A 27,940-nucleotide genomic window follows, 5' to 3' on the forward strand; every position below is an offset into this window, starting at 1 on the left:
GGCCTGCTATGTGATTTCAGTGCAAATAATTGATTGGTTCGTGGTCACTGTAAATAATGGCTCTTATGGCTGTAAACGCCATATCTGGCACTCCTGACACAACACAGTACATGCAGAATTTAAATGAAAACAAAAAAAGATCGCTGTTCTAAACTTCCTGCTGGGTGGCGCCGTTTCCTCCAATTCTTTTGTAAGCAGCTTTATCTACAGATTAATAGAATCTATAATCAGCAGGGTTTTGGGGGCGTGGTGGCGCATGCTCATTGGGAGGGGCCAGGGGTGCCACGCGCATGCTCGGGAGGCGAGTCTTTACGAAGCCGAGCGCATGCGCAATCGCTACGCGCGCGGAAGACGTACTTTATCTCAGCAGAGCCGGGGCTGGAGAGTGTGAATAGCGAGGAAAGTAAACAATAAACAAAACAAAGTATTATAACTGTTCACTGAAAATACACCGTAACCCCTCCATATTGGACTGGTTCCTGATCCAGAACCGAGTGGACTTATATGCAGAAATATAGCTACTTTTTTCTGTAGTTGATGCTCAGCTTTAAACCCCCAGTACCCGGCTCTCTTTCCACACTGCGACTGCTCCGCTGCAGAAGGGGGGATGATGCATGGACGTAGCTAGCTGGCTGCAGGAACTCGCTTCGCTAACATTCCACATCTGTCGTGCAAGTGACCTGCAGACAGAATAACTGGTGGCCTTACCCTCCGAATCTGAGTTACTGCACAGACAGGCGGACGCACGGGACGTAAACATGGCGGAGTCCAAGGAGGCGAAGCGCTCTGAGGTGAGAGAGCGATGGGCTGGGGGCTGTGTGTGTGAGTGTTTGTGTGTGCGTGTGTTAACGTGAGCATGGGTTCTTTCACAAGAGTTTGAAATGCAGTTAGTTAACTACCCACATTCAGAGCAAGTAGCTGGCTAGCTAACTGGAGACATGAGACGCCAGGGACGTCTTTCTTCCGGCAGTGATCGAGGACTGATTGCGTGTTTGTGCTAGTTTAGGTAGTAACGTTAGCCAATACCATGACAGTAGTGTCTGTTTTATAGTATGTTGTTGTAGATGACAGTTGACATTTAACCAACTGTACATTATTTGGCTGTAGTGTATATAGATAAATAAATGGCAAAGTCAGTGTAGAGCGTGCATCGTGCGTGTTGTTGGAGCAGATGAACGTGTGCGCGTGATTGGTAGCAGTTACAAATTGTTAGTTGCAAAACAGCCGAAGTTGTCAGCTGTTCGTGCGTTTACTAGCTTGTTTACAGTTTAATTGTGATAGTAAGCTACCTGTTTAATGGAGGAAGTAATGCATATTCATGCAACATTTCTGTGCTAGAACAGCATCGCTTACAGGAGAGGTCTATCCAACAGGAGAGGGCAATACAATACAACAGAAGCATTACTTGTAGTTAGTCTGGTTGCCCAAAGGGCAAGCACGCTACTGTTCTTGAGTGGCATTATTATTGTCGTTTTGTTGTTGTTGTTGTTAATAATAACAATAATAATAATAATATTATAAATAAGTATTCTTTTAGACGTAACTCCTCGTACACCGTTCGAGCTACAGACACTAAAGAGACACCAACACCACATCGACCTACTCGTTCAGCATTGGTGTGCTTGTGCTTTTATACTTATATTATTATATATAATATATTATATTTTTTAAAAATCACTCAATTTACCCCCATTATAAAGTATAGGAGCGAACAGTGGGAGGATTTAACTACAGGCGTTGACTAGTACGTTTTTTTAATACATTATTTTATACAGTGCTGAACATTATAGTATTTGCGCCATCTGGCTCTGGGGCATAAATTATACTTCAAAATCTAGGAAAAAAAGTGTGTGATGAACTGTTTTTGAGTTATGAGCCTAACTAGATTTGTGTGCATTTCCTGAAGAAAATGCAATTCACTTGGATGTCTGAATTATTGACCATACGCGCAAAAGGCTTAATGTCACTATTGGAGTTGCTGTCTGCCTTCTTACCCCCTTCCCTTTGTGTCTGATGCTGCTGCGCAGCCTGAGAGAAAGCGGTGTGGCCACGTGACTTAGAGCGGTGTCTGAAGTCCGCCACTAATTAGGCTCATAACTCAAAAACCGTTCATCACACAGCTGAACTGAAGACATCGTGACAATTTGCACAATTTTTCCTGCATGCGATGTATAATTTATGCCCCTGGAACCAGAATTCAGGGAGATACGGCTACGTAAAAACGTACTGTTCAAAGCCGGGGGTAAAATCTCTTTCCCATTCGTTTTGTCAGCAGCTATGCACACCTGTGCGTGATTGGCTGCTTGGCAACATTCCAAATAAACTGTCACCTGACACCAGCTTTCTCTGTTCTCAACGTTGATTGGCTTAATAAGTGCTTTTCTGGAACTGTGTGGCGAATGCGCCATTCTGCGAGAGAACTATAAGCTTGCAGTCCTCGGAATTTTCATAATTTCTGAGCATAAGGGTGGTCCAGCTTTTCAATTGTGCATAACATGTCACTGCTTTAGGAATAGCAGCGGTAATTGGTAATTCATATTTTTCTGGCTAACAGGCTGCATGGGTCCATGTTAATGCTCAGCACAAGGTGTTATTCCCCCAATTCTGGAGAATTATGCCTAATGACAAATGTTTGATAATTTGACGTAAAAATCCATTGCTGTGGCACCCTGACACAGAAGATGTTGCTTTGGAAAGCATTGGCGCACAGAGCAATTCACAACCTCTGTACCCTGATTTTGGCCATAAGTGATAATTGCGTGATCTTTTCTGCATCTTTTCACAACCAGAACTTGGTGCTTCGTTGATTAGATGCCACCTCTATCGCGAAGCAGTAGATCAGCAGTCCTTTGCACAGTAGTATTGGACTATTGGTGATGGACTTGAGCCGGTGTTGGCGCTGCTCTGCATGAATAAATATTCTGTCCACTCTTTAGCTGCTGCAGAAGAGCTGCATTGCTGCTTACAAATGTGTCCGCAAACACATGATGACGTCACCGAGTGTGAGAAGTCGCCTGAGTCCACCCTCTGTAACTGAATGCAAATGTGAGGTGCAGTCCTGCATGCTCCATTGGCCAGAGCTTTTGAACTGTATGCTGTTTAGGTGCAGTGTTGACATGCTGTTTTATTTAGGGAGGTCCCTCTGTTTCATTATAGAGTAGGCCTTATTTTGCATATACAGGACCGATTAATAGACTCCATATCTACTCTGGTGGCTTGTGGTGCTCAGTGCTGTATCCCTGCCGCTTGGTGGGTTTACGATTAACTGTGTGTATGGATTACATGCATGCTATTGAAAAAATCTGTCTTCACATTATAGGACATTACAGTTCTTCAGCATGTCTTCTGCCATAAGCAGTGAAGTCTTCATGCGTGTATAGACGAGTCAAGCTTTACTCACAAATCTTTCATGACAGACATCCTATGGGGAAACAGTTTGTTTCCCAGGCTACCAGATGTTCCTTTCAACTTATTTGTCGCATTTATGTCTATGTACTTGTTTGGCAGGCAGAGCAAGGTTTGAACGCTACCTGAGTTCTTGCTAACAGGCTACAGTGACTATCTTACAAGTTGTTTATCTTTTTCTTCTCAGTGTGGTAATTCTGTGTGCGCACTGTTGTGTGTCAGGCACATCGATTTTGTCATATTTGTATTGTAGCCCGTGGCAGGAACAGAAATGAGGTTGGCCTGTATATTCTAACATGAAAGCAATGAGGAACTGGCAGTGTGTTGAACATGTTGAAGATTTATTAATCATTATCATTGATCCGGTATTTTGGCATAGCTAAAGCTTCAAATGACCTGCCCTCAGCATTCAGCGCACCCTGAAATGGCTGCGAGGCATAATTGTCCTCGTATCCACAAGCTTCTTATCGAAATGTATTGGAGTGCTGGCAGGTGAGTGTGGGTGTCATAAACGACACCACAGGGTAAACTACTTTTTTTTTTTGTATGTGAGGTTAGCTGGGTAGTTTGCTGTGGAAATGCCTCTGCTGTTTGTCAGATGTAGCTGAGCCACTGCTATTGTGAGTCAGTGAAAGTTGTGCTTTGAGATGGATTGAAGGGGGTTTTTGGGCTGTTGTCAGTCTCTGCTCTTTTCTTGGTTAAATTTGTCTTTGTTTTTGCATTGCGGTGTTACCTTCTGATTTTTGGCTTGGGTTTAGGGTGAGTAAGAAAACAAATAGTCCATAGTTGTGTTGGGGGGGGGGGGGGGGGGGGGGGGGGCTCTGTTTACAATCGTATCACTACACTATTTGACATGTAGATGAAAAGCCCTGAGTGGTCTCAGGGGCAGAACTCTCTCTCTCTGGTTTCTCAGATTCTGCTCACTAAGGCTGCATCCCATTCAGCCAATGAATGAATGAGCCAGTCTAAACTTACCGTGACATCACACATACTTGAGGAGGAAGGGAAGGGCATTATCTCGTGCGTTTGAGACACACTGTGGCCTGTGATGAAACAAGAGCGATTGCAAAAAAAATTACGTGACACCATGGAAACGCCAGAAGTGGTGACATCTGGAAGACATTGGATTCTTAGTAAACAATGCTGAGAAACTGTACTGAAAGTATCTGAATCTGATCCTGAAACTTTATCTGCAAGTTTGCCACTACATAATATACAAACATTTTGTCATCTCCCAAACTGATCTTTCCCATTATTTACAAGTGCACGTATGGAAAAATTAGATCAGTCTGCAGGAAGTAATGTTAAATGGGAAATATCAATATGGTCAAATGTGCAAAATACGTCTTAAGCACAATAGTCCTGCTCTCATTAATTTTCCAGTTTTAGACTAACAGTGTTAACAATTCAAATGCTACGTTGTAATTGCCCTCAATGGGCTATCTACATTGAAGGGCAGTCACTTGTAAATCTGGCTTTATTGTGAAAAAAGTTTTGAGATTGGTGTGAAACATTTTGGTTTTCTAATTATGGATATTGTAGCTTGATAAGCAGATGCGATAATACATAGCTACATATGGTAATACAGATTAGTTTGAACCTTACATACCAGCCACAAACATTTTGGAAGGAGCTGTAGTTCTTCAATAACTGTAAATAAAATGTTTATCATAGTCTCTGTTTACCTGTAATTAAAGCACACTGGAATCATTTGTAACATTACTGAATGTTACCTCTGTTTTGTGACTGTAAGAAGTGTTCATTTATGTAGTAAAATTCAATGCTATCTGTGCTAAGATTTGTGTTTTCGGTGTCCCTGTGGTTGGATCAAACTCCTGTTAAATTCACAAAAAGCTGTTTGCCGAAACGTGCACCCTGGGATGCCGATCGAAAGGGATCCTGTTATGCCACACCACACTGCTTGTACACTCACTCAAAGGGAGCAACAGAGGGCCAGAGGATGTTATTTTGCGGATTGGGATACCCTCAATGATGCTGTTTTGAGGGGAGGTGCTTAGGGTAAGTGAGCAAAATGCAGACTGGCGGGAAGCCTAAGCATCAGCATATTACAGGTTCCATTCTCATGACGTGAGTGGGTAGTGGAGTTCTAACTACCTGCAAGGAGTCAGTATTTTTATATTGCTCATGAGCCCATTTTATGGGGATATTATTTAAATTTTACCTGGTGTGAGCAGCGACACGATTAACAATGCATCTTTCCAGTCTGCAGCAAGCTTAATGTGGCAGAAACACTGTTCTCTCTGGTACCTTTTTAAATTGCTGTATAAAAAAATAAAGGCTCCTTGCTGTGGAATGCTTACTAAAGGTAGAAACGCATCACATATATTTTCAAAAACTGTTGAATCCTGCCCTAACTGCGTTAAATTGAAATCACAGCACTGTGGCCTGGATATACAATGTGCACAAATGACTTATTAAATTATCTAAAAATGCATAAATACATTCAGGGTACGTATGATTTGTTGACATGTGTAAGGACACTGTCTGTGAGGGCTAAGAGCTGAACACGTCCCTATACAAAACCACAGTGCACAAACGTACTGGGTAATAATGGTGCCTGAAAGCTTGTTTTTCTTTGTTACTCACGTTGAGCACATTCTTTAAAAGTGGGATTTGTGTGTATTCACAAAACAATACAAACAGCCCCTTTATTCTTACATTTGGATGAATGAAGCAGCGATGCCTTGAGGGGTGCAGTCCTGATGTTACAGTTGTGCTATACCTAAATATCCTGCCGGACAGGCTAGGTTTTTTTTGGTAGTGTCAGACATTTATAATGAAAGATAAACCTTTATTTGCTAGGGAGTGCAAGCCTTTGGTTTGTTGTTTTTGTCAGGAACATGTTTTTGACATACACACCCCTTCTGCAGCCTCCCACAAGAAGCACTGAGTGATACAACATAACTGTCTATGACTGCTTTTAATGACTCATCAGAGGTGCTGAAAAAGTTACTGTTCCTAAGTAGTTTTTCTAATATTGTTAATAATGACTGAATTGCAATATAAAGCAGAGTGGATTTCAGGAACACTCAGTAGATGGGTTTAATTCTGTTTTAGAAAGGCTTTGTGGTTACCAGTGATTGTGTTTTAGAAACAGTTTGTGTTAATTGTGTTAGTCCATCTGTTTTCTCTGCAGGATTCCCGGGGAGCAGAGTCAGATGATGGGGAGATACACAGCAGACACACACAGGAAGGTACCTCAGTCACATTACTCACATTTGTTTCTCTCCATCTCCCATTCCAAAAATACAAAACCATAGTTTTCCTCTCTTCTCCTCTCCTAAGCTCTTCCCATCTGTGTTCCTCTGTCCAACTGTGTCTCTCAGCAGTGGCTTCTGAGAGGCCCTCAGCTAAAGAGGAACAGGGTGATGCCCCCAAGATCCCCACACCTGCTTTGTCTCAACACAGCAGCAATGAGGAGGGGGGAGGAGGCGGAGAGAAAGAGGCGCCTGCGTCCCAGTCTGAGTCGAGGGACAGTGACGCAGAGTGGGAGCATGGTACCCTCTCCTCCTTTCCCCTCCAAGTGTCTGGGTTGGGCATGGCGGACGAGGAGCTGGACGGTGCTCCAGTGATCGGAGCTGACGAAGAGGACGACTGGGATATGGACATGAGTGAGACTCTGGACAGCGCCATGGAAATGGACCAACAGATGGACACAAGGACAGACAAACCGGCTGATGCACGTACAGAGGTCGAAAAGAAGGGGTCCCCGGCAGAAGTGGAGGCGGATGCAGCCAAAACAGCGACCTCCGGTGTAGGTGCAGGTGCAGGTGAGTCTGCCTGCTGTCACATTCTTGTGGTCTGGGGGTCCATGGGTGTGCTGTAAGACGGATTGACGCTGCAACCCCACCCATCTCAAGTCTGAAGTGAGCTGAAAGCTGCTCGTGGACCAGATTTGAAATCATGAATTGCTTTTAGGTTGCTATCGTACTGCTTGCAGGGGCTGTCCATAAGATTCAGAAGTACTGCATAAACACATGATGGAATATGCTTTCATCTGTGGCCTCAGCATGGGTTGTTGAGTGTTCAGTGAAACCCCACTGGGAGCTAGCTTCTCATGAGCAGAGATTTTGAACTGTCTCTCTTGTAGCTGTATTGTCTGTGAGCCCAGCTTGCACGGGAAGTTTTTGTTCATACAGCTGGTCCAGCATGATCAGTATAGAGTTCCATCGTGTAGCGCAGCTGTTCTACACTTTCTTTCCTTTCTCGTCAAGCTGTCTGTCATTTTTCAGCTTGCAGGTTGCCACTGCAGAGTGGCAAAAGTGATTCAAAACTCATGGGGCTTCATCCGTGAAGTCTTCGCTGTCATGGCCAGATGTGAGGCAGCCTTTGTAGCTAATTGTATTGTGTGTCCCGCACATCTGAGGGCATTGGAGAAACTGACCTTAACCTTGCACTTGTGACAGCAAGTGCTTTCACTGGTTGAGCCATTTGAGAAACCCTGCTGGTCGTTTCATCTTAATACTGGATGATGTGAAATGTGTATCTGACTGGTTGCTGAATGTATTAAAATTGAATATATTAAACAGACTCTAATTGATTAATGCTTGCTTTTCTTTTGGACATCAGTGTCAGATGTTCAGTGTGGATTGACAGCAAGCGACAAGTGAATTTGTAGACAAGTGAAATTGTTAGCTGATAGCTTAGTGGAAAAATACATTTGCCTTTTTACCATGCATTCCCCTCGATGGTGAGTGAATGAGTAAAAAGATGTGGAAAAAAACGCTTGAAGGAAATTCCTTAGCTGTGCTAGGCTTTTTAAGGCTGCGAGTTCTGGGCTTTATCCACACCAGGCAAAAACGCAAAGCCGCCTGAGTAATGAGGTGGTTAAACGGGTTAGGTGGACGGAAACCTGCAGAGGGGAAACAAACTGCAGCTCCTCCTTCTGTCTGCAGTGGCCACCCCGTGGGATGCACAGCGCCCCCCTCTGGCAGATGTGGAGATGAGCGTTGTGGCGGAGTCTGCCGGGCCAGACGGGGAGAGGCAAACGCAGAACTCTGACGCCAGCCAGGGTGAGAAGAGAGAGTGAGAGACTGTTCCCTGGGCAGCTGTACGTGTGGGGGTTTATGCATCATCTTGTGCTGGAGCCTCTCTGTTTCTGTGTCTCCCTCTTCAGTTCAATTCAGGCCTTTCTTCAGTTTTCATGCAGGACCAGTAACTTCTAGATGTGATAGAACTATGTTAATACTACACAGAATCAAAATTTGGTTGCAAGAAAGTGAAAATTAGTGGAGATATTAATTTTTGAAAATTGAAGACTCTTCGTTCGGGTAGAAATTTATTTTTATTAATTTGATTACTGTGAAACATTCAGCGACAACTGTTGGCATGAATACATGCTGCAAATTATCCTTAGGGTTTCTTGGATGTTCAGGACAAATTTCAACCCAATCCAGTGAAAAATAAGCAATTGGTGAGGCTTATAATACACATACAAAGAATTGCAAAAATGATGAACTTTAGCTCCAAACTTCAGAAATTCATAATTAAAAAATTGTATGGTATATTTGGAGTAGAGCTATAGGATTTTGCAAGGTCCCATGAATTTAATAGATAATGTTTTCACATGAATTTTTTCAAGAAAATCCATGACATGAACTGGGAAAAGTTCTGAACTCTGGGTGAGCTGTCATGGAATGACCCAATGAATAATTTAGTGTATTTAAGAGGAAAAAGAGGTAATCTCTCTCTCCCCTTCTCTCTCAGGTGGGGGAGTGCCTCAGCTCTCCGGTTCAGGGGGGAGCAGACGCTTGTCTGAGGAGACTCAAGTGAGTATCTCTCCATGGGGATTGGGGAGCAGAACAGGACATGTTAAAGTTACATTACATTACATGCATTTAGCAGATGCTCTTATCCAGAGTGACTTCCAGCACAGTAGGACATAGGTGTATCCATTCAAGCTAAATGAGCAAAAGTGTCAGACCAGGCTAACAACACTCCCAGACCTGTGAGTGTGAGCATAACACCTTTCAAACCCTGCCACAATTTGTGCAGAGCCAATGAGATTTTAGCAGGCTTTTAAAATAGTCTCTCTCACTACTCCACTGACACCACACCACATTTTTCCTTTTGTGCCATCGCCCAGGTTAGTGTTAGTTTTCTGCTCTGTTACAATTTTTGTCCCACTGGGGAAGGAATCCACCAATCACGTGTGATGTGCTTTTACCTCTAGGAGGCGCTGTGCACATCACAGGAGTTGGAGATGGGGGATGGTGAGAGGGCACCTTACTCCCCACCACTTGACATCAAAGACGAGCCAATCGATGAGGAGTACGACCGCGCCCTCTTACCTCACCCCCCACCAAGGCGTATCAAGGATGAACCTGATGCCCCAGAGGTCAGTCAGGGGTCGTGACCCTTCACCCTGCTCCTGTCAGTCTGTGGCCATCTCTCCTCCTTCAGTCCTACTCTTTGTTTTGTCATTGTTTCTCTTTTGAAGTTATTTTCATTTCACGTGACATTGTCACATGATAATTTTTGTTCCTGCCTGTGACAGTGCTGTCACTACGGTTGAGTATGCGCTCTGACTGCCATACCAATGGGCCTGGCTCTTTGGCGGTGCGGTTAAAGCTGCAGTTTGGTACTTCGTAGACCCAGGTTCGAGGCCGGGTGGGGTGACTGCTCTCGCTCTTCAATACATTGCCACACGTACAATGCAAAGCAGTGATGGTGTTCCATGTCTGATATGCTGCTTTTATGTTGCAGGAGCTGGTCCAGCAGCACAAGACCTCAGAAATGCTGAGAATCAGCTCTGTGTTTTCTGTGGGAGAAAGCTCAGCTTCCTCCGCTATAGGTGAGAGAGACTGGGGGATGTAGAAATGTCTGTGCATGTGGGGAAAAAGTGATTGAATCAGGAAGAGTGATACTGGCTGGAGATGTTGGTTTGTAGTGTGCTGGTATGTTTGCAGGTGTGTGTGGGTGTCTGTGCATGTGTGCGTTTGTGTGTGTGATCACATTCTTCCTGCTGCAGCTCCCCGGCCTGCCTCTGGCGGCGGCCAGGTGGCGCGGGCGATGCCGGTCCCGCCCAGGACCCCGCAGACCGTGACGCCGCCGGCCCCCGCGTCGGCCTCCCGCGGCGGCACCCCTCCCGGCACGGTGCGCGTGTCCTGCTCAGGGTGCACCAAGGTGCTGCAGAAGGGCCAGACGGCCTTCCAGCGCAAGGGCTCCTCCCAGCTTTTCTGCTCCACCGTCTGCCTCACAGGCTGCACCCTGCCCGCCACCAAGAGCCTGCCCAAAAAGACCTGCCACGCATGTTTGAAGTGAGTTTCGCCCACAGCCCCATCTCACCCCCATTTTTATGTTCCTCCTCCAGACCCCCAGACCCCCCTGCTTAAGGTACCGCATGCTTTGCAGTTAAGGTGTAGCTTGGTGTGCTAGTATTTTTGGTCAACTGTTTTCTACCTTGTGCAACCAAAAAAATATTTTCTATTTTTTGTGATCATAACAGCAAAAGAGACAGAAGTAATATTGTGCAAGCATTATTTTATACCATCAATATAAAGCATGACAATTATGTTAAAAGCCTGAGGACTGTCCTCTTGAAGGAATTTAATTCATTCATTTTGCTTAGCTGCAAAGGAAAGGCAAGTTGCACCATCCGTTCCCTTCACATAATATGTGTAAACACCATCTGCTTTCTCATTATCTAATGCAGTTCATTTTTAGAAATAAAGGTGGCAATGTTTTCTCTTTCTCTTTCAAAAGGCATTGCAGTGCCCATGGAAGAAGACTGTATTTCTGTCTCAGTGCACAAACCCACCAGTTTTGCGATGTTATTTCTTTACTTGCGTGCAACACTATTGTTTTGTTCATGAGTGTATCGCATTCCTGAATGTGTTTAAAAAGTTCAGCAGGTAACATAACATAATTTCCCTGTTCTCAGTGTTCTACTTTTGCTTTTATAATATTTTATCTAATTTAGTAAAACTGTATTGCTTCTTTATCTAGCGCTGATACAAGCAGCATGAGAATTTAATGAAAGGAGTGTGACAAACAGAATGTATTGATAATGTTATTACTATAAAACACAGGATGTAAATAAAAACTGCATTTTCTTATTGTCTCCTCTGTGTCGGTCCTCCATCCAGAGAGATTGTGAATCCAAAAGATTTGATCATCGCTCCTGTGGACACAGCTGGTAACATGAAGGACTTCTGCAGCCAGGGCTGTCTCTCCGATTTTAAGAAGAACACAACGGCATCCATGCTGCCCGGTGAAGGCGTCACCATTAAATGCAGCATGTGCCGCAAGACTGCCATTGTAAGGGGTCACACTCAGGGGTCAGAGGGCATAAGGGGACACATGGGTTAAAGGTCAGAGGAACACAGACCGTTTAGAGGGCATAGGTGCCTCAGGCTGGGATCAGGGAACAGAGAGGACACAAGAGCTGGGAGTAATTTGAGAATATGAAGTTCTAGTAGCAATAAAGGGATAAAGGGTGTGTGTGTGTGTATGTGTGAGTGTGTGTTTTGGGGGGGGCTGTTGTCGAAAACATTGATCATATGACGTTAACTCTGAATGTTAAAATTGACCTAAACTTCCTTCTCCTCAGTTAATGGCAGCTACCCCCCTCCTCTCTCGCAGATCCGTCATGAGGTGAACTACCAGGGTGCAGTGCACAAACTGTGCAGCGACACCTGCTTCTCTCGCTTCCGCTCCTCTAACAACCTGACCATGAACTGCTGTGAGACCTGCGGCAATTACTGCTACAGCGCCAGCGGGCAGTGCCACCTGCTGCAGATAGAGGGCACCACCAGGAAGTTCTGCAGCCCAGTCTGCCTCACTACCTATAAGCAGGTTACACCTACCTCCCATGCATACGTACATCCATGCTTGAACGAACCCATGAACCAACACAGCACGCCATGCCCATGCTGCATATGTGTTTCAGAAGTTAACGAAGGTGAGTCCGTGCGCGCAGTGCGGAACCCCCCGCTCGTCGGCTGAGATGGTGGAGAGCACCGGGGCTGATGGGAAGATTCATCTCTACTGCTCCATGGGATGTGCGGCCAGTGCCACACCTCGCTCGGGCATTGCAGGTAGCAGACACACACACCTGCACACACAACCTCACGCACACACAGACGGTGCTCTTTCTTTCTTTGTATAATGCTGATGGTCCTATCTGTTTCTCTCTTTGATTTCTCTCTTCCTCTCTCTGTCCTCTTTCTGCCACAGGTGCTTCCTTCCCCTGTACAAACTGCAAGGTTGTAGCTGTCCCACAATTCCACCTGGCCCTGAATGACGGCACGATCCGCAACTTCTGCTCGTACAACTGCGTCCTCACCTTCCAGGTAACACTCCTATCATCAGTCTGCCAGTCCTGTCGGTCTGTCAGTCCATCACTCTAGTGGGGCAGCTAAGTGCAAAATTGTCCAGATGGTGATACAAGCATGAAATTTTGCATGTGGGTCACCTTTAGGCTGCTTATTAAGAAATACAGTCAATACAACTTCATGATTTTGCAACCTAATTTTTGATGTGTTAGTCATGAGCAACTAGAGAGGTTGATGTGAATAATGTGTGTACTTTGGCATGTCCTTTGTGAAGTTTTCAGTAGGTCAGATAGTTTGGCAGCCAGTCAAATTTCTGGCTGTAAAATATCTCCAGTCCAGTGGTTAAATTTTGTATGTGCACTGATTTTCATGAAAAACAGTACCCTAACAGCCAGTGACATTAACTGATATCTTTGTGTTGGTGTGTCTCTGTGTCTGTCCATGTCTGTGTCCCTGCAGGCGTCCTTCACTAAGACAGTTCCTCAGGGTCAGATGAATGGCACTTCCTCTATTCCTGAGGGCCCCTCTGTTCCCCCTCCTGGGCCTTTCCTGCCCTCCCAGGCACCAGGAACTGTGCCTCGAGCTTCTGCCTTACCTTCCCTTTCCGCCCCACCCCATGGCCAAGCCCTTCCCCACGGGCATGCTCTGCCCCACACACCTGCCCAGACGCACGGACCTGGCTCTGGACAGACCCCGCCCTCCCCCTCAACCCGAGGACACGGTCACGCCCTGGTCGCTCCCCCTCTCATATCCCGTGGGCCTGTCCCTGCTCAAGCCCCGCCCTCCTTGACCCAGGGACCACCCATGGTCCCACCTGGCCCTTTGACCCGCGGCCTGGTGAAGCTGACCTGCAAACAGTGTTTTCACCCCTTCTCCTCCAAACCGGAGCTCATCCAGTTCAAGGTACTAGTCTGTCTGGTGTCACGCTCTAAAGTGTCCCCCTCTCTATCTGTCACACTCAAATATACCATCCTCACTGTGTGTCTCACATTTTAAAGTGTTCCTGTCTGTGGGTTCCCCAATAATGCTCAACTTTGCTCCCATGTCTGCTCACTGTCTGTTCCAAATGGCACACAGAAGTTTTATGTTAAAGATGCTCATAAACAGGAAGGTTGGGAAGGTACTGACAGTTGTTAAAGACGAATGAGGATTTGCCGCTAGTGCATATGCGTCCTGTGAGGCTTCTTCTGAAAAAGGGCTTGTAAATTTCAAACTCAGAGGTAATTTACGATTGGCAAATTTCATTTCACAGGAAGGAACAAATTAAAATGACACTGGTTTAGTGTGGTGTGTGTGTGTGTGTGTGTGTGTGTGTGTGTGTGTGTGTTTGACCGAGTCTCTTGTGCCTGTGCTTGGGTCTGAACCCCTTTTCTGTATCAGGGTCAGATGATTCAGTTCTGTGGGAAGACATGCTCTGAGGAGTTTAGGAAGCTGAACTTTGTGACAGCTCGGTGCGAGTATTGCAAACTGGAGAAGATGGTCAGGGATGTGATCAGATTCAACCGCATTGACCGGCCCTTCTGCAGCGAAGGTCAGTCTCTCCCTCTCCCCCCCTCAGTCTGTCAGTCATCTTTAAGTATGCTGTATTTGGCATATATATCACTGTCACACGGGTAATTATGTGTGTCACATAGATCAGTAGGTTTGCTGATTCTAATGCACACAGTGACCTGGTCAGTGATTTCTGCCCTGTGCCAGACCAGTATTTCTCTGTTGTCTCTTGATTTCACTTCACCCTCTTCTTTCTCACTCTGTGCCTGATTTTCTTGTTTGATGCAGACTGCATAACATGTATGTGAAATGTATCTGCCTATTCCGAGTGGACCTGCAGGCTCATTCCTTAGCTGACCATCTGTCCGTCTGTCTGTTCCTGTGTCTCTGTGGGTCAGGGTGTAAGCTGCTCTTTAAGCACGACCTGTCCAAGCGCAGTGGAACCCCGTGCCGGTCCTGTGCCTACTGCACAAACATGTCCCAGAAGATGATCCAGAACCACTTCGGAGGGAGGCTGGAGGAGTTCTGCAGGGAGGAGTGCATGTCCCTCTACACGGTGCTGTACTATCAGGTCAGAACTAGAACCAGGACCAGAACCTCATGCCAGGAGGGCTTCCTGTTCCAGTACCATAGTGTAACATTAGTGTACTACTGCATTAACAGGGAGAGGAGCATTACTATCAGTGATGATGGGAGTAGTATGTCTGACTTGTTCTTAGGTGTCATTAGTAATACACCTGTTTAAAGTAGCTGTGTAAGGTCTGTCAGTGACATACCTGTATCAGGTAGCTATGAAAGGTCTGTCAGCACTACCTATATAGGATGGGAGGGTAGCTGCTGGTCAGCTACAGCCCTTGCCTGCAGTGAGCTCAGGGTACGTCTCGCCTTTGCAGATGGCGAAGTGTGATTGGTGCCAGCGTCAGGGGAAGCTGCTGGAGTCCCAGAAGTGGCTGGGAGAAGTGAAGCACTTCTGTAACCTGCAGTGTCTGCTGCATTTCACCAGCCAACAAAGCTCCTACGACCAGCCATCCGCAGGCCAGGACAGTGCCTACGACCAGCCCACGGTGGGCCAGAAAAGCTCCTATGACCAGCCGTCGGCAGGCCAACATGCCTCCTACGACCCATTGCCCAGCTCCGGTGCCTTGCCACCCCAGAGTACGGCTTTGCTGTTTGCACCATAACGCTCTTTCTCCATGTCTTCAGACTTGCTTGCACTGTGGGTAATTCACAGTGGGGACAGAAGTGAGAAGACCGATTTTATCCTTTAATTCACACCCTCTTATTTCTTCTCTCTGCCCCCCCAGTTCCTACAGGGACTGTACCTGCCTGTATTGCACCCCCACCCATACCTGTAGGAGCGCTGGGAAATGTTGGCCTCACTGTTCCACCTTACCATCCCGCCTATGTGTCCAAAGAGGCCACGCCTGTCATTGCTAATGTGGTGTCGCTCGCTAGCGCCCCCACTGGGCAGCCCTATATCACTGCCAACATGGCCCTGCAAGGTAATCTGATTGTAGCCCTATCACTCTTAATATTGCAGCATAGAGAAACCATACTTACATTAATCTCTTCATAAATAAGCTAATTGGTCTTATAATCATTGTTAATACCATCCTGCAGGATGGTCAGTATGCATCCATACCACACACACTAAAGCTCCACAAACCATAACCCAGCAAGTAGTGCTTTAAGACATTCAGCATCCTCATAAAGAGGACAGACACATGGAAAACTGAACAGCTGTCCTGATAAAGGCTGCAAGCCCTGCTGGTTCCGTGAAGAGCTAATCAGTTAATAATTCCAACTAATTCCCACTCTAGTTCTGCAGAACACAACCACACCTGCCTGGACTGGAAGTTCAGATCGGTGTGTTAATGAGCGTGTGGGGTACTTTACAGAAAAATAGCAGCAGTCTTCAGTTGTTTATATTTTAAAAATAATTATATACATTTTTACTGATGTAAGAACTAAACTTAGTAGAACACCAGATGACTGAAGGATCAGAGCTGCTGAAGCTGTTTTCTGAGAAATGGCATCTTTTAGTAGAAACTACATACTACATACATTCTCTCCCCTGAGGGGCCACATTGGAGCGGAGAAGAGGGTGATACTTCGGAAGTAGTAAGGAATAATGGCCATTCTGTTGGTAATGCTGGGTTCACTTGCCTGTCTGAAGCAGTGTATGCATGTGAAGCAAACGACCCATCATTGAATCCGCCTATTAATACAACATCCCATCTTTGCTTCCCAGGGGCTGTTCCTTCTGCATTCAGCCAGACCAAGATCAATGGAGATGTGAGTGTGGGGCAGGGTTCTCTCTACAGTTCTGTAGGGTGCTTTTTTAGTCTGTTCCAGGTCTTGTCTGTGTACAAGGACATGCTGTATGTGGGAGTGTCTACATGTCTGTTGGTGTGGTTGTCTGTGGGTGAGCGGTAATAATGCTTTGTGTGCCCCCAGGCAAGCACACAGACGGATGCGATGAAGCCCCCCGCAGCCCCCCGCAGAGTGCTGAAGAACAAGGCCCTGCTCTGCAAGCCCATCAGCCAGAACAAAGGCACCTTGTGCAAGCCACACCTACAGAGCACAGAGTCCCAGACAGGTAGAGTCCACAAAAACACCTACAGAGCACAGAGTCCCAGACAGGTAGAGTCCACAAAACACCTAGAGGACAGAACCCAGAAAGAGAACACAAATACAGACAAGTAGAATAGGTGGGCACGGAGTGAAGGACTTACTGACAGGTGTCCACATTATTTATTTATAGTTTGTGTGTGTTTTTTTCCAGAGGAGCAGAAAGATCAGAAGATCATGGTGTTGCCAGTTCCTGTGCCGGTCTTTATCCCTGTGCCTATGCACCTCTACACCCAGTACACACCGCTGCCCCTAGGGCTGCCTGTGCCGGTATGTCAGTGTATCCAACATCTACATGCCCACACCTACAACCAGACCCACACTATTCCCTGCAAACCTACATCTACACCCACACCATCTTACAAATCCATACAAACTTATACCCACACCCTTATACCATATCCTACACACATAAAGTACCAGTAAAAAGTTCGGGCACAACTTTTATTCTTTGTTTTTACTATTTTCCATGTTTTAGAAAGACATTGACGCTATGAAATAACGCAAATGGAATTATGCAGTGACCAAAAAATAGCACAATTGGAATAACACATGGAGTGACAATAAGCAGTCACTAAATAGATCAACACTCTCTTGTATTTTAGATTCTTCAAAGTAGCCGGAAATACATACATAGACATCAACTTCACTGTTTTTATTTGTCTAAGTAACAAATTTCAAGTATTTAAGCATAAGTCTTGCAATGTTTACCATTATCTCAATCTGGTGTGTCAAAACTGTTGTCTGGTACTGTATACCTACACCTTCACCATCCCCTGCAAACTGAAACCTACACTGTCTGCTGCACACTCAGTTCTACACCCTGTAGTCTCACTCCGCACCCACAGCCCTCCGGTCTGTGCCTCCACCCCCCCTGCTCACTGTCTGTGTGTTTGTGGGGTGCAGCTGCCAGTACCCATGTTCCTGCCCACCTCACCAGCCAGCGCAGACAGCATTCTACGCGCTGTCCAGGATCTCCGCGACAGCACGCCCCGTGACCCTCAAAAGGGTGACCGCCACATAACTGAAGAAGAAGAGGAGGAGGAGGAAGAGAGGGACAAACCCATCTCATTCGGAGGTAGAGAGGCATTTTGAGAATGGTGGATGGGGGAGAGAGGGATTGAGAAAGTTGTTGAAGGGTGAAAAGATGAATTTGCCTGTTATGGGAGTTAGCAGTGACTGTGTGTGTTGAGCCATCACGTTTTCAGTATGGTGGTGTTGTAACATTGTGTTTGTCGTATCACTGTGCTCAGACCAGGGCAGCACGTACAGTGGGGACTTGGAGTCAGAGGGGGTCTCCACACCCCACAGCTGGGAAGAGGAGTCAGCGGCCAGCAACCAACGACTGGGCCCCGCCTCTGACCCCGAGGGGCCCCCCTCGACCCCCGGCACACACACACAGCTCGACTTGGAGGCGGACTTTCCCATTGGTTAGCGCCTTATACCATTACTTCCCATAACAATAGATGCTCTGACCAGCTCTTTGCATGCGCTGCATTTCTGATGTTTTGCTGTGGTTGTTCTGGCAGAATCCTTGCAGCCGACGTCGACAAAGGAGCTGAACGTGACGCTGAGAAACAGGGGACGCAGGAGGCCCAGAGATGGCTTCCCCCCCAGGAAACGGGTACGCTCCGGGTCCCCTATACCCCAAAATCTCCAAATCCCTGAAAACCTCTGACACCCCCCACATCACTTTGCTCCTTGACCTCTTACTTCACCTTATGAAATGCACCCTTACCAGATCCCCACACCATGATTAAAAGACATTGATCAAAACTCTCTGGAGCTCAGGAACGTTGGGACAGGATGTGAAGAGACTGCAGAAATGTGTACCTCATCACTCTGCTGAGCAAATTTCCGTAATAATCTGTCGGTTGTGCATGTTTATTGAGGCTGACAGAGGTGGAAGACACTTCTGGGCCTACATTCACAATGCTATTACAGCATTGGCCACCAGAGGGTGCATCTCTCCAAAGCTTTTCGCAGATAAAAGCCATGGAGTACTGCTCCAAGTCGTGAGGTGCTGCAGGTTTCTGTGGTATGCTTCCTTTCTGAATACCACGAAGGCGAGAGAAGTTCAGTGAAATCCAGTGAGTATTGCTGGGTCAGTTTTCTCTGCCTACTACATAGCCATGAAGTATTCGTTGGAAGAAAACAGCATCACAGCATATCTTTTTGTACTTCTTTTTATTATTTTAAAGGTAGCACTTCCTTGGAAGCATGCTAACTGGACAAAAATGACCACAAAGTGCCAAGCTGCTAGCCACGATTTGCTGGACCTAGTGCTCGGCGGAGCAACTCTGCGATGTGACAAGAACCCTCTTTGTAAAAGGGTGCCCCTTTTGTGTTTGTGAGAGCGACATGTGGAAAGATCCATTGCACTTAAGCCACTGGGATGGAGCAACTGAAGACCTGGGCTAAACACCTGTCTGAAGAAGGAAGAGAACAGAATGAATGGGCTGCTGAGGTCTGTTACAGACATATGCCTCTGTAGTATGGCACCCCGAATAAAGACTGCAGAAGCACTGGAGGCTTACTGCATATTCTCACTGTACGTGACTCTCTTCTGTTCTGTTCTGTGTCATTAAAAACGGGGTCGGTAAAAAATGGGGTCAGCTGCTACTGCCGCGCGAGCGTCAGGCTGTGTTTACAACATACAACTGTGCTATTACTGTTACATGAATTTGAAAACATTTCGTTACTTGTTACTTGTTACTTGCTGTTACTTGGAGGGATGTTGTATTTTACTGCACTTGACCTTTAAAAGTAAATGTCATTTGAGAAAAAAAAATGATTTGCAAATGTGTTTTTCATTTATGCGAATGAAACAGTTTTTTGTTGTATAACTATGTGGAATTATTATTGATAATAATTCTAGTATATATATATATATATATATATATATATATATATATATATATATATATATATATATATATATAGAACAATAATAATAAATAGTAACTAAATCAATCAACCCAGAGTAACCAACCTGTATATCTCTTGCTTCGGTACGGTGGTTTTCTGAAATGCATCTCTGAAGCATAGCTTTTATATTATTTTCAATAATCCTTTCAGGGAATGAACTGCTACCCTGTTCTTTTCATGTGTAATTATGCAATGTTACATCCGAATGCTATACTGCTCTAACAACAAACATTATTTATTTATCGAGCACAGCTGTGTTTAGGGAAGTCATCGGTTGAGTAAATTAATAAGCATATATTAAATTATCCCAGAATAGCTTATTTTAATTATATAAACTTGGAAAGACCACAGTACTATAAAGAAGGCTTTGTGTGAACTATGTGTGAATAGGCCTGATGTGTACATGAGGTGGTTAAATTTTTACATTCGGCAGTCTTGTGTTTTACAGAAACAATCATACCCGACTTGCCACTACATCCATAATAATAATAATTTCATATGGTAAAGTATTTCTGATTGCTCTGTGATATAACTTGCTGATCTCTGATGAAATGATATGTGCTCAGACTGCATTAAGCTACTGTCAGACACTTAATCCAGAATATCTTCCATTGCCTCAGCTAGGTTGTCCTTTTTGAGATGGCTTAATGTCTTCATAGCCTGTGTTAAGTAGTGTTCTGGTATTGTCGCTATTAATTGTAATACGGACACAAACTATATGAACATTGTCATTTTAACAAAATCACTCTGCAGGTCCTGGTTAGTTCCTTCTGCCCTATGCTTGTTCCACTAGTACTTGCTCTGACAGCTCTGTGCTTAGAGTTTCTATCTGGGAGCAAAGGGAACGACAGATATATTCCTTTGCATCCTTATGTTGTGCGTTCAGTATTGGACATGCATGTACAAAATATGCAGATGACCTTACAATGTCTTGAAAGGAACAATGCTTTCTGAAATAGTTTTTACATAGCAGACATGAAATGTTTATTATTGTTTGTTTATAATGCAAATCCTTGAAAAAGTACCTGTTCATAGTGCCTGTGAGTACAGATTCATTGTCAGCCTTATGAGTAGTCATACTGCCACAGATACTCATTGTACTGCAGGTACAGATACTCCTTGTACTACAGTAAGAGAAAAGTCCAGGGCCTGTTCTTGTAGTCACTGTTAAAGGTGGGCTTTGGGTCTCTTGCTAGACTCACTGTTTAAATGGCACATGAATGCAAATTGTTCTAATGTGATGTTGAAGGTTGTGCCTCCTTCAGCAGCTCTGTTATTGTCAGGTAAAGTTAAGCTTTTTCGCACTGCAAATGTATTTCCATTAAGCAGTCACGGAGCCCCTTGAGAGTATTTTGCAGTATTTTAGCCAAATTTAAGTTTTGCAGCTTGAACCTTTTTCCATTGAGTGTCACCTTAAGTGCTGTAGAATGGATTGTTCTCTCACGCCAACGTTCCTTTAAATGTCATCTGCTCATTGGATTGCTAGTTGCTGGTTCGGGTTTTTGTGAAATTCATTTTATGGGACAGAAAAATGACTTGCTACGATATTAAAGAGAAAATGAGTCTGGATAAATCAGCAAGCACAAAACTAATTATCTGGTACGTACATTTAGCTATGCTGTCCAACTAAAGGCATTTAGAAATGTAGCTACCTAGCTAGATTAGCTGGACAAGCTGAGAAACATTTTGCAGTTGGACTGAAGTAGTTTCATCCTTACAGAGAAGGGCTGTGGAGGAAGCTACAGCACAGCGGGCAGCACATCCCAGTAGAAACGCTGTCTGTGAGAAACAGGTGGGCATACCTTACAGGTTTATATGTGCTTTAAATGTTCCTCTCTTGCTAACATGACATTGCCGTGTGCTCTGAGTGTTTTCAAATAAAATGCTTTGAAGTAATTTTTATTGCTTATGCATGCATTAAGGTTAAGGTTTTGAAAATGTAACCCTTTATTTGTTTTGAAGGGGGCTACTCCTGGCACAGAGAAAAGGCTGACTCCGAGGCCAGAATATCAGGAGCCCCAGGCCAGGCTGGGAGCAGAAGACCAGCAGACGCCGACAGAGTCTTCCTTTCTAGAAGGCATACTCCCAGCGAAGGTTCACCACCTTACGCAGCTGACCTCTGTGGGAAGGAGGTTGAACAGTCTGGCCCGAACCCCACCAATGGAGGACACCACTGCCAACTCTACTCCGACTTCACCCACTGTCACCCCTAACCCCTCCACCCCAAGCACTGCAATCTGTGGAGAGACCAGCCGCTCCAACATTGCCCTCAACGTCTTCACCCTGGGGGAAGACCAGGAGCTCTTACGCAGCTGCGGGGGTAAAGCAGATCAATACGCTCATCTTATTTTTAGTCGTCTGATGGGGCAAGACCAAAGCATAGAGTGGGCGGAAACGGTCACCTTGGACGGGTCAGTGGGGGAAGCAGAGACTTCCCCTGAATGTCAAACGGGACATGGAGCTCATGGTTAACAGTCGTTTCAATGCCCCGGACTGCCGTAAGATCTGGGACCGGATAAACAAGTGCTACACCAGCTCCCTGAAGGACTTTGAGCCTCTTTTGTACCGTGAAAGCTTGTTGTTAATATGTCTGTTTTGGAATTTCTGTGCCGTTGTTTAGTATATGTAAATTTTGTGACAAATTGGTAAATAAATTCTCAGTGTTGAAATAAAATATGAATGCCAGACCATGTGATTTACTTTGTGTGTAGTTTTTTTTTTTTTCATACATACAGTTGCTTGCCTCTCAAAATGCTCTACATCATATCTGCACAATGACTCACAATGGGTGGTCTCAAAAGGAAAACTAGCATACACAATCAACAAATTAAAAAAAAAAAAACCGTATTAAAATCTTAAATATGCATCACTGCAAATGGTTTGCAGAAATGCAAATGCTGCAGATTGTTTTCTGGAGATGCAAGACCAATAAATCAAGTATTCATAATATTCTGAGAGCAAATAAAATAAATGATACTGGCTAGTTTTTTGAACAAGAACAAAACAAAGACCAATGCCTATTTTAGGCCAAAAGATGGCTACGTAGTGCAGAGGAGGTTATGACGCATGAATGTACAAGTCCATAATTAAAGGAGGTCAGATGGGAAAAGGTCAGTGTCCTTAAATGAAAAGTTAAAGTACCTCATGTTACCTCCATTTGCTGCTTCAAGCAGATGCACAGAAACACATCAAGCAGTGGAATACGCAGCTGTTTCATCAGCTGGGAATATATTTTAACTATTTGTTGTTTCCAGCTGTTCTCTGTAGAGGGCAGGGGGCACTGGTTGCTCTGCAGTACTGTGCCTTTGCACTCAGTCACTTAGCAGCCTGTACTGCAGTTCCACTTTTGTGCTAATCCCATTTGACAGCTTTGCCCCACAGGCTTGTTGTCAATAACCGGGGCGTGTCAGTAACTGAGCATGTGTCTCTGGGTGTGTTTGGGACTGCTACAGGGTCGGAAACGGGGTGCTGCAGTGGTCGCCGCGGGCGTCGCGCGCAGTGCGATGCCCCCTGCTGGCAGCTCCAAGCTGCACCACATGTATGGAGTGAATGCCTGGAGGTGCTGGGTCCAGGGGATGAGCGGCCAATCGGAGCAGGAGCAGCTCAAACAGGGTGGTGAGTCTCACCAACTCACACGTACACTCAGACACCACCAGCACATCAATTCTAAAACACACACACACCGCTAACGTGCACTCGTTTTGTATCATTATTTCATATTGATATTGTATCATTGGAAATGAGAATGAAACATTAAGCCTCATTTATGCCCCTTTTATTATACTTATAACTGAATTTCTCCATGAGAATAATTAGCGACTGTGATGTCCTCTTTATTAATATGTGGCCCATTGCCTGTGGTTGTGGTTGGTCTAGTTCTGTTCTTTGTTTCACTTTGTCCTTTGTGTAAACAGGCTTGGTGCGCGGTTCCATTAAGCCATCCTCACATCTCTGTGCCAGTCATGTCTTCCCTCTCCTTCCCTTCCTCCTGGTCTCTTCTCTCTCTATCTAACCTAGCCTTTTTCAGTGATTGTTTTGAATTTTTGTGATTTCTGTTAAACAGGTTATGTATTTTTCTTTTTTTATAATTGGGTTGGGTTGAATTTTCTCAGTATTGCTGTTCTGAGGCTACATGGGGTTTGGAGGAGTTATTTCAGTGAACCTCTGCTGAGGGTACTTCTCAGGGATTTTAACCTTTTGGAAATGCAGGGCTTTATGATGGTATGAATGGAAATTGCTTGTTTTTAGATGATCACTGTATCGGATGGCTCTTTTTGGATGTAAATTCATAAAGGGTGTTGGAATAACTTTGCCCTGCATGTGTTATTTGGTGTTATGTACCCTGGAATTTCTGCATTTATGGTTTCAGCTGCATGTGTATCCCATTCTGCAAAATCGTGCTGTGTTAGCCAGCCTGACACTTCACTTTGCAGTTGGTTCTGTGATTTGAATTTTTTTCATCCAGATCCTAATTTGTATATCAAATTCCATGGTTCTTATTATTGCATATAAAGCCCCTCTTGCCTTCTCTTTCAGCTCATTTACAGCCAAGCAAAAAATTCAAATTGAATTGATTTTTAATCCTAAATATGTGTAGTTGGTTGTTTGTTCTGTGTTAGTAGAGCCAGCTGTGAAATTATCTCTGTTTCCCTGTAATAATAAAATAATTATTCTCTTAAATGAGTTTAATATTGGAGTCAATTGCTAATGCTGTGTCTGCCTTTTTGATGTTTTGGGTTTATCCATCCTGTCCACGTCGGGAGTGGGTGGTCTAGGTGTTATGCTAGGTGTTAAGGGTGTCAGAATGAGAGTCCAGTTGCTCCTTAAGGTTTTGCACCGTTCTCTCTCTGTTCTGTAGTTCTCTTGTTGCTGTGGCTTGCTCCTTCCTGTAGTCCTTCCTGTAGTTTTCTCTCTCTTTCTGTAGCCCTGTCACCTCATCTGTTAGTGCCGCCATCTACTTCCCTCATCTCTCTCCCTCCTCTCCTACCTGTCTCTTTGTCTCTGTCTCTCTCTGTTAGTGTGAGGCATGGTGCTGAAGGAGAATCTCTCTCTGTCTCTCTCTCTCAGGAAGGTCTGTGGCACTGAAGGAGGATGTTTTGCAGTGCAGTTCTTCAGAGCTCAGTTTTGGTCTCTGCCGCTTCATCAGGGAGGTCAGGCGGCCCAACGGCGAGCCGTACAGCCCCGACAGCATCTTTTACCTGTGCCTGGGCCTCCAGCAGGTACAATCTCCCTACGCCCCACCTGCAGCAGATATATCCTATCTACATTTACCCCACCTCCCTACCGCAGGTAACCATCCCTAACCCTAACCACATCTACCTGCGGCAGGTATATCTTAACCACACTACCTTGCAGCAAGTATACTCTAACCACATCTACCTGCGGCAGGTATATCTTAACCACACTACCTTGCAGCAAGTATACTCTAACCACATCTACCTGCGGCAGGTATATCTTAACCACACTACCTTGCAGCAAGTATATCCTAATGACACCACCCTGAAGCAAGTATATTCTAACCTCACTACCTTGCAGCAAGTATACCCTAATCACACATCCCTGAAATATAAATAGACATACATGCAGCAGGTACCACCTCCGAGGCATCACCCACCTCTGCCTGGGGCTCCAGCAGGTACCCTAAACCCCCATCACCCCAAAGCCAGCACCCTGCTTGGTGCTTAGCGCATTATCTGTGGCTGTGCTCTCTTTCTCTATCTCAGTACCTGCTTGAGAATGGAAGGATCGAGAACCTTTTCACTGATCAGCTGTACAGCAACTTCACCCTGGAAATCACCAAAATGCTCAGAGACTGGAAACCAACCATACTGCCAAGTGGTGAGAGACGCACACAAGACGCAAGTGCTAACACATGTACACACACACACATAGATACATACATACACACTAAACAGACACAGAAACTAGACAGACTCTCTCTCTCTCCTGTGACATGCACTGTTGCCCAGGCTACCTGCCCTGGCGGGTGGAGGAGGAGTTCCTGTGGGCGTGTAAGCAGCTGGGCGCGTACTCTCCCACCGTGCTGCTCAACACCCTGCTCTTCTTCAGCACCAAGCTCTTCCACCTGAAGACCCTCCCCCAGCACCGCCGCCTCTCCTTCGCCAACCTCACCCGCTGCACTCGCCAGGGCACCAGCACCAAGTCCACCTACCTGCGCTTCTGCCCCGCCCACAGGGACCCTGCAGCTACAGGTGACTGCTCCCCAAACACCTGTGTGTCTGTGTGTCTATGTGTGTCTGTGTGTGTATGCATGGGTGTACATGTATGAGCGTGTGAATATGGTGGCGTAGATGTGCTTAGTGTGTATGAGTGTGTGTGTATATAGTAAGTGTGCGTGGTTAGTATCCTGTGTGCCTCCTGTGGACATAGAGACACCAGCGTTACCAGCGAAGAGGAGGATAGAGGAGGATGAAGAGGAGGGTGTGTTGGAAATGCCAGAGAATACGGACAACCCTCTACGATGTCCCGTCAGACTGTATGAATTCTACCTCTCCAAGTGGTGAGTTTCGCCTTCTCCTCTGCCCCTGTCCCCTCCTCCTCTGCTGCCTCACCCCTGTGTCTTCCCTCTCCTCCTGTTTTAGGTAAAGTTACCGTCCCTGGTGTGTCCAGTTAAAAACAATATGAGTTAAATGCAAGAGAAAGGAGTAGCGTCTTGATAGATCTGCTATCTTTCAAAAGCAGCACATAATATAACAAATATAAATAAATAAAGTAATAATGGTAGCATTATAGCATAATACAAAGCTTCATATAATATAACAAGTTAAACATAAATATAAATGTATAACATAATATAAACTTCTACGTAACAAAATAACATGTTTAGCAATGTTATGGATGTGCTGGAGCAGATTGTTATTGTACAAGGCTGTGCGTGGGGCGTTCCATTTGAATCCTACAGGTATCCACACAAACACACTCACAAGTGCACGCACGCGCACATGCACACACACACACACACACACACACACATTCACGCACACACACACGTACGCACGCAGGCACACGCACACACGCACATTCACACGCACACACACACACACACGCACACACACACACCCTCTTCGCTTCAGAATCTGGCGCAGCGCTGAAACCCTGCAGCTCTGCACAGGCGTACCTGACATTGGCAGCTGTTTGTCTGCGTGGTGCTGCACCCACACGCCGCTGAACATCTTTCTCACGGAACCGAAAAGCCATCTGCATAATAATGCACACAGCCCCCAGATCCGCTGAGCTAAGGAGTGTGAGGGGAGAGTGGGCACCAGTCATCCAGGGCTCATTTTCTGGTGATGCAGTTACTTACAGTATGTACCACATAGTCTCAGGGTTATTGATACTTATGGGGTTTGGCTGTCAGTTTTTTTTTTATATATGGGAATTCAAGCTCATGACAGTTTGCTGTTTCCTACACAAACAAAACCTTGTTCATATTTCTCAGCAACACTACTGACTTCTCAGTAGTGTTTCTTATTGCTAGCCAGCTACATTACATAAATAAATGCCCCTGGTCTGATCAGAATAGTGTCCTCCTTTTTAAAAAAATTCTCTACTGATTTTTCGGTAATATTTATTTTACCACCAACATTAGATAAGTTGTTTGCAATGAAACTGTTTGATTTCTTTCCTTGTTGAAATTTAAAGATCACAAAAGTTACCGAGGGCAACTCACAATCATTGTGTAGGCTCTCTGTCTCTTGTTTAGAGAATGACTGTATTGACACTGTCACTGGTTTAGAAAGTGACTGTTTTGGTTCTGTATCCCTCGTTTAGGGAGCCACTGTCACCTTTCTGTTTCTGGTATGGAGAATGACTGTTGGCTCTCTCTCTCTGGTGTAGAGAATGACTGTCAGCTCTCTGTCTCTCTCCAGCCCCGATGAGGTGAAGCAGCGGACAGACCTGTTCTACCTGCAGCCTGAGCGCTCCTGCATGCCCAACAGCCGTCTGTGGTACTCCTCCCAGCCACTAGAGAGTGCCATGCTGGAAAATATGCTCACACGCATACTCACTGTCCGGGAAGTGCACTTGGTGGGAGAGCAGCCCGTGACACCAACATTTCAGTCCAACGAGGAGAACTCTGAGTGACCAAAGCAAGAGAGAGGCACGGACAGACACACGCACACACGCACACACACACACACACACACACACACACACACACACACACACAC

The 27,940-nt window shown here is 45.4% G+C and overlaps 1 protein-coding gene across 3 annotated transcripts; it reads left to right on the forward strand.

The window, feature by feature from the left end:
• The first annotated feature begins 355 nt into the window (after positions 1-355).
• On the forward strand, positions 356-27,940 carry LOC118786485 (zinc finger MYM-type protein 4-like). Of its 3 annotated transcripts, none has more exons than XM_036541544.1 (29): positions 356-791; positions 6,563-6,620; positions 6,753-7,196; positions 8,322-8,438; positions 9,133-9,194; positions 9,599-9,763; positions 10,132-10,219; positions 10,397-10,685; positions 11,514-11,685; positions 12,010-12,222; positions 12,317-12,464; positions 12,604-12,719; positions 13,161-13,604; positions 14,082-14,232; positions 14,591-14,763; positions 15,086-15,347; positions 15,497-15,694; positions 16,444-16,487; positions 16,650-16,791; positions 16,978-17,093; positions 17,730-17,901; positions 18,077-18,253; positions 18,353-18,447; positions 23,204-23,366; positions 24,819-24,970; positions 25,475-25,589; positions 25,721-25,963; positions 26,142-26,271; positions 27,641-27,940. In XM_036541544.1, exons 1-29 carry the CDS (start codon positions 759-761, stop codon positions 27,852-27,854), a joined length of 4,896 nt encoding a protein of 1,631 aa, XP_036397437.1. In that variant the 5' UTR covers positions 356-758; the 3' UTR covers positions 27,855-27,940. The 3 variants fall into 3 exon arrangements, with proteins under 3 accessions (XP_036397437.1, XP_036397438.1, XP_036397439.1); XM_036541545.1 differs by having other exon boundaries at positions 6,756-7,196; XM_036541546.1 differs by lacking the exon at positions 15,497-15,694.

This window comes from Megalops cyprinoides, chromosome 12, assembly GCF_013368585.1.
Source record: "Megalops cyprinoides isolate fMegCyp1 chromosome 12, fMegCyp1.pri, whole genome shotgun sequence".
NCBI classification, from domain to species: domain Eukaryota; kingdom Metazoa; phylum Chordata; class Actinopteri; order Elopiformes; family Megalopidae; genus Megalops; species Megalops cyprinoides.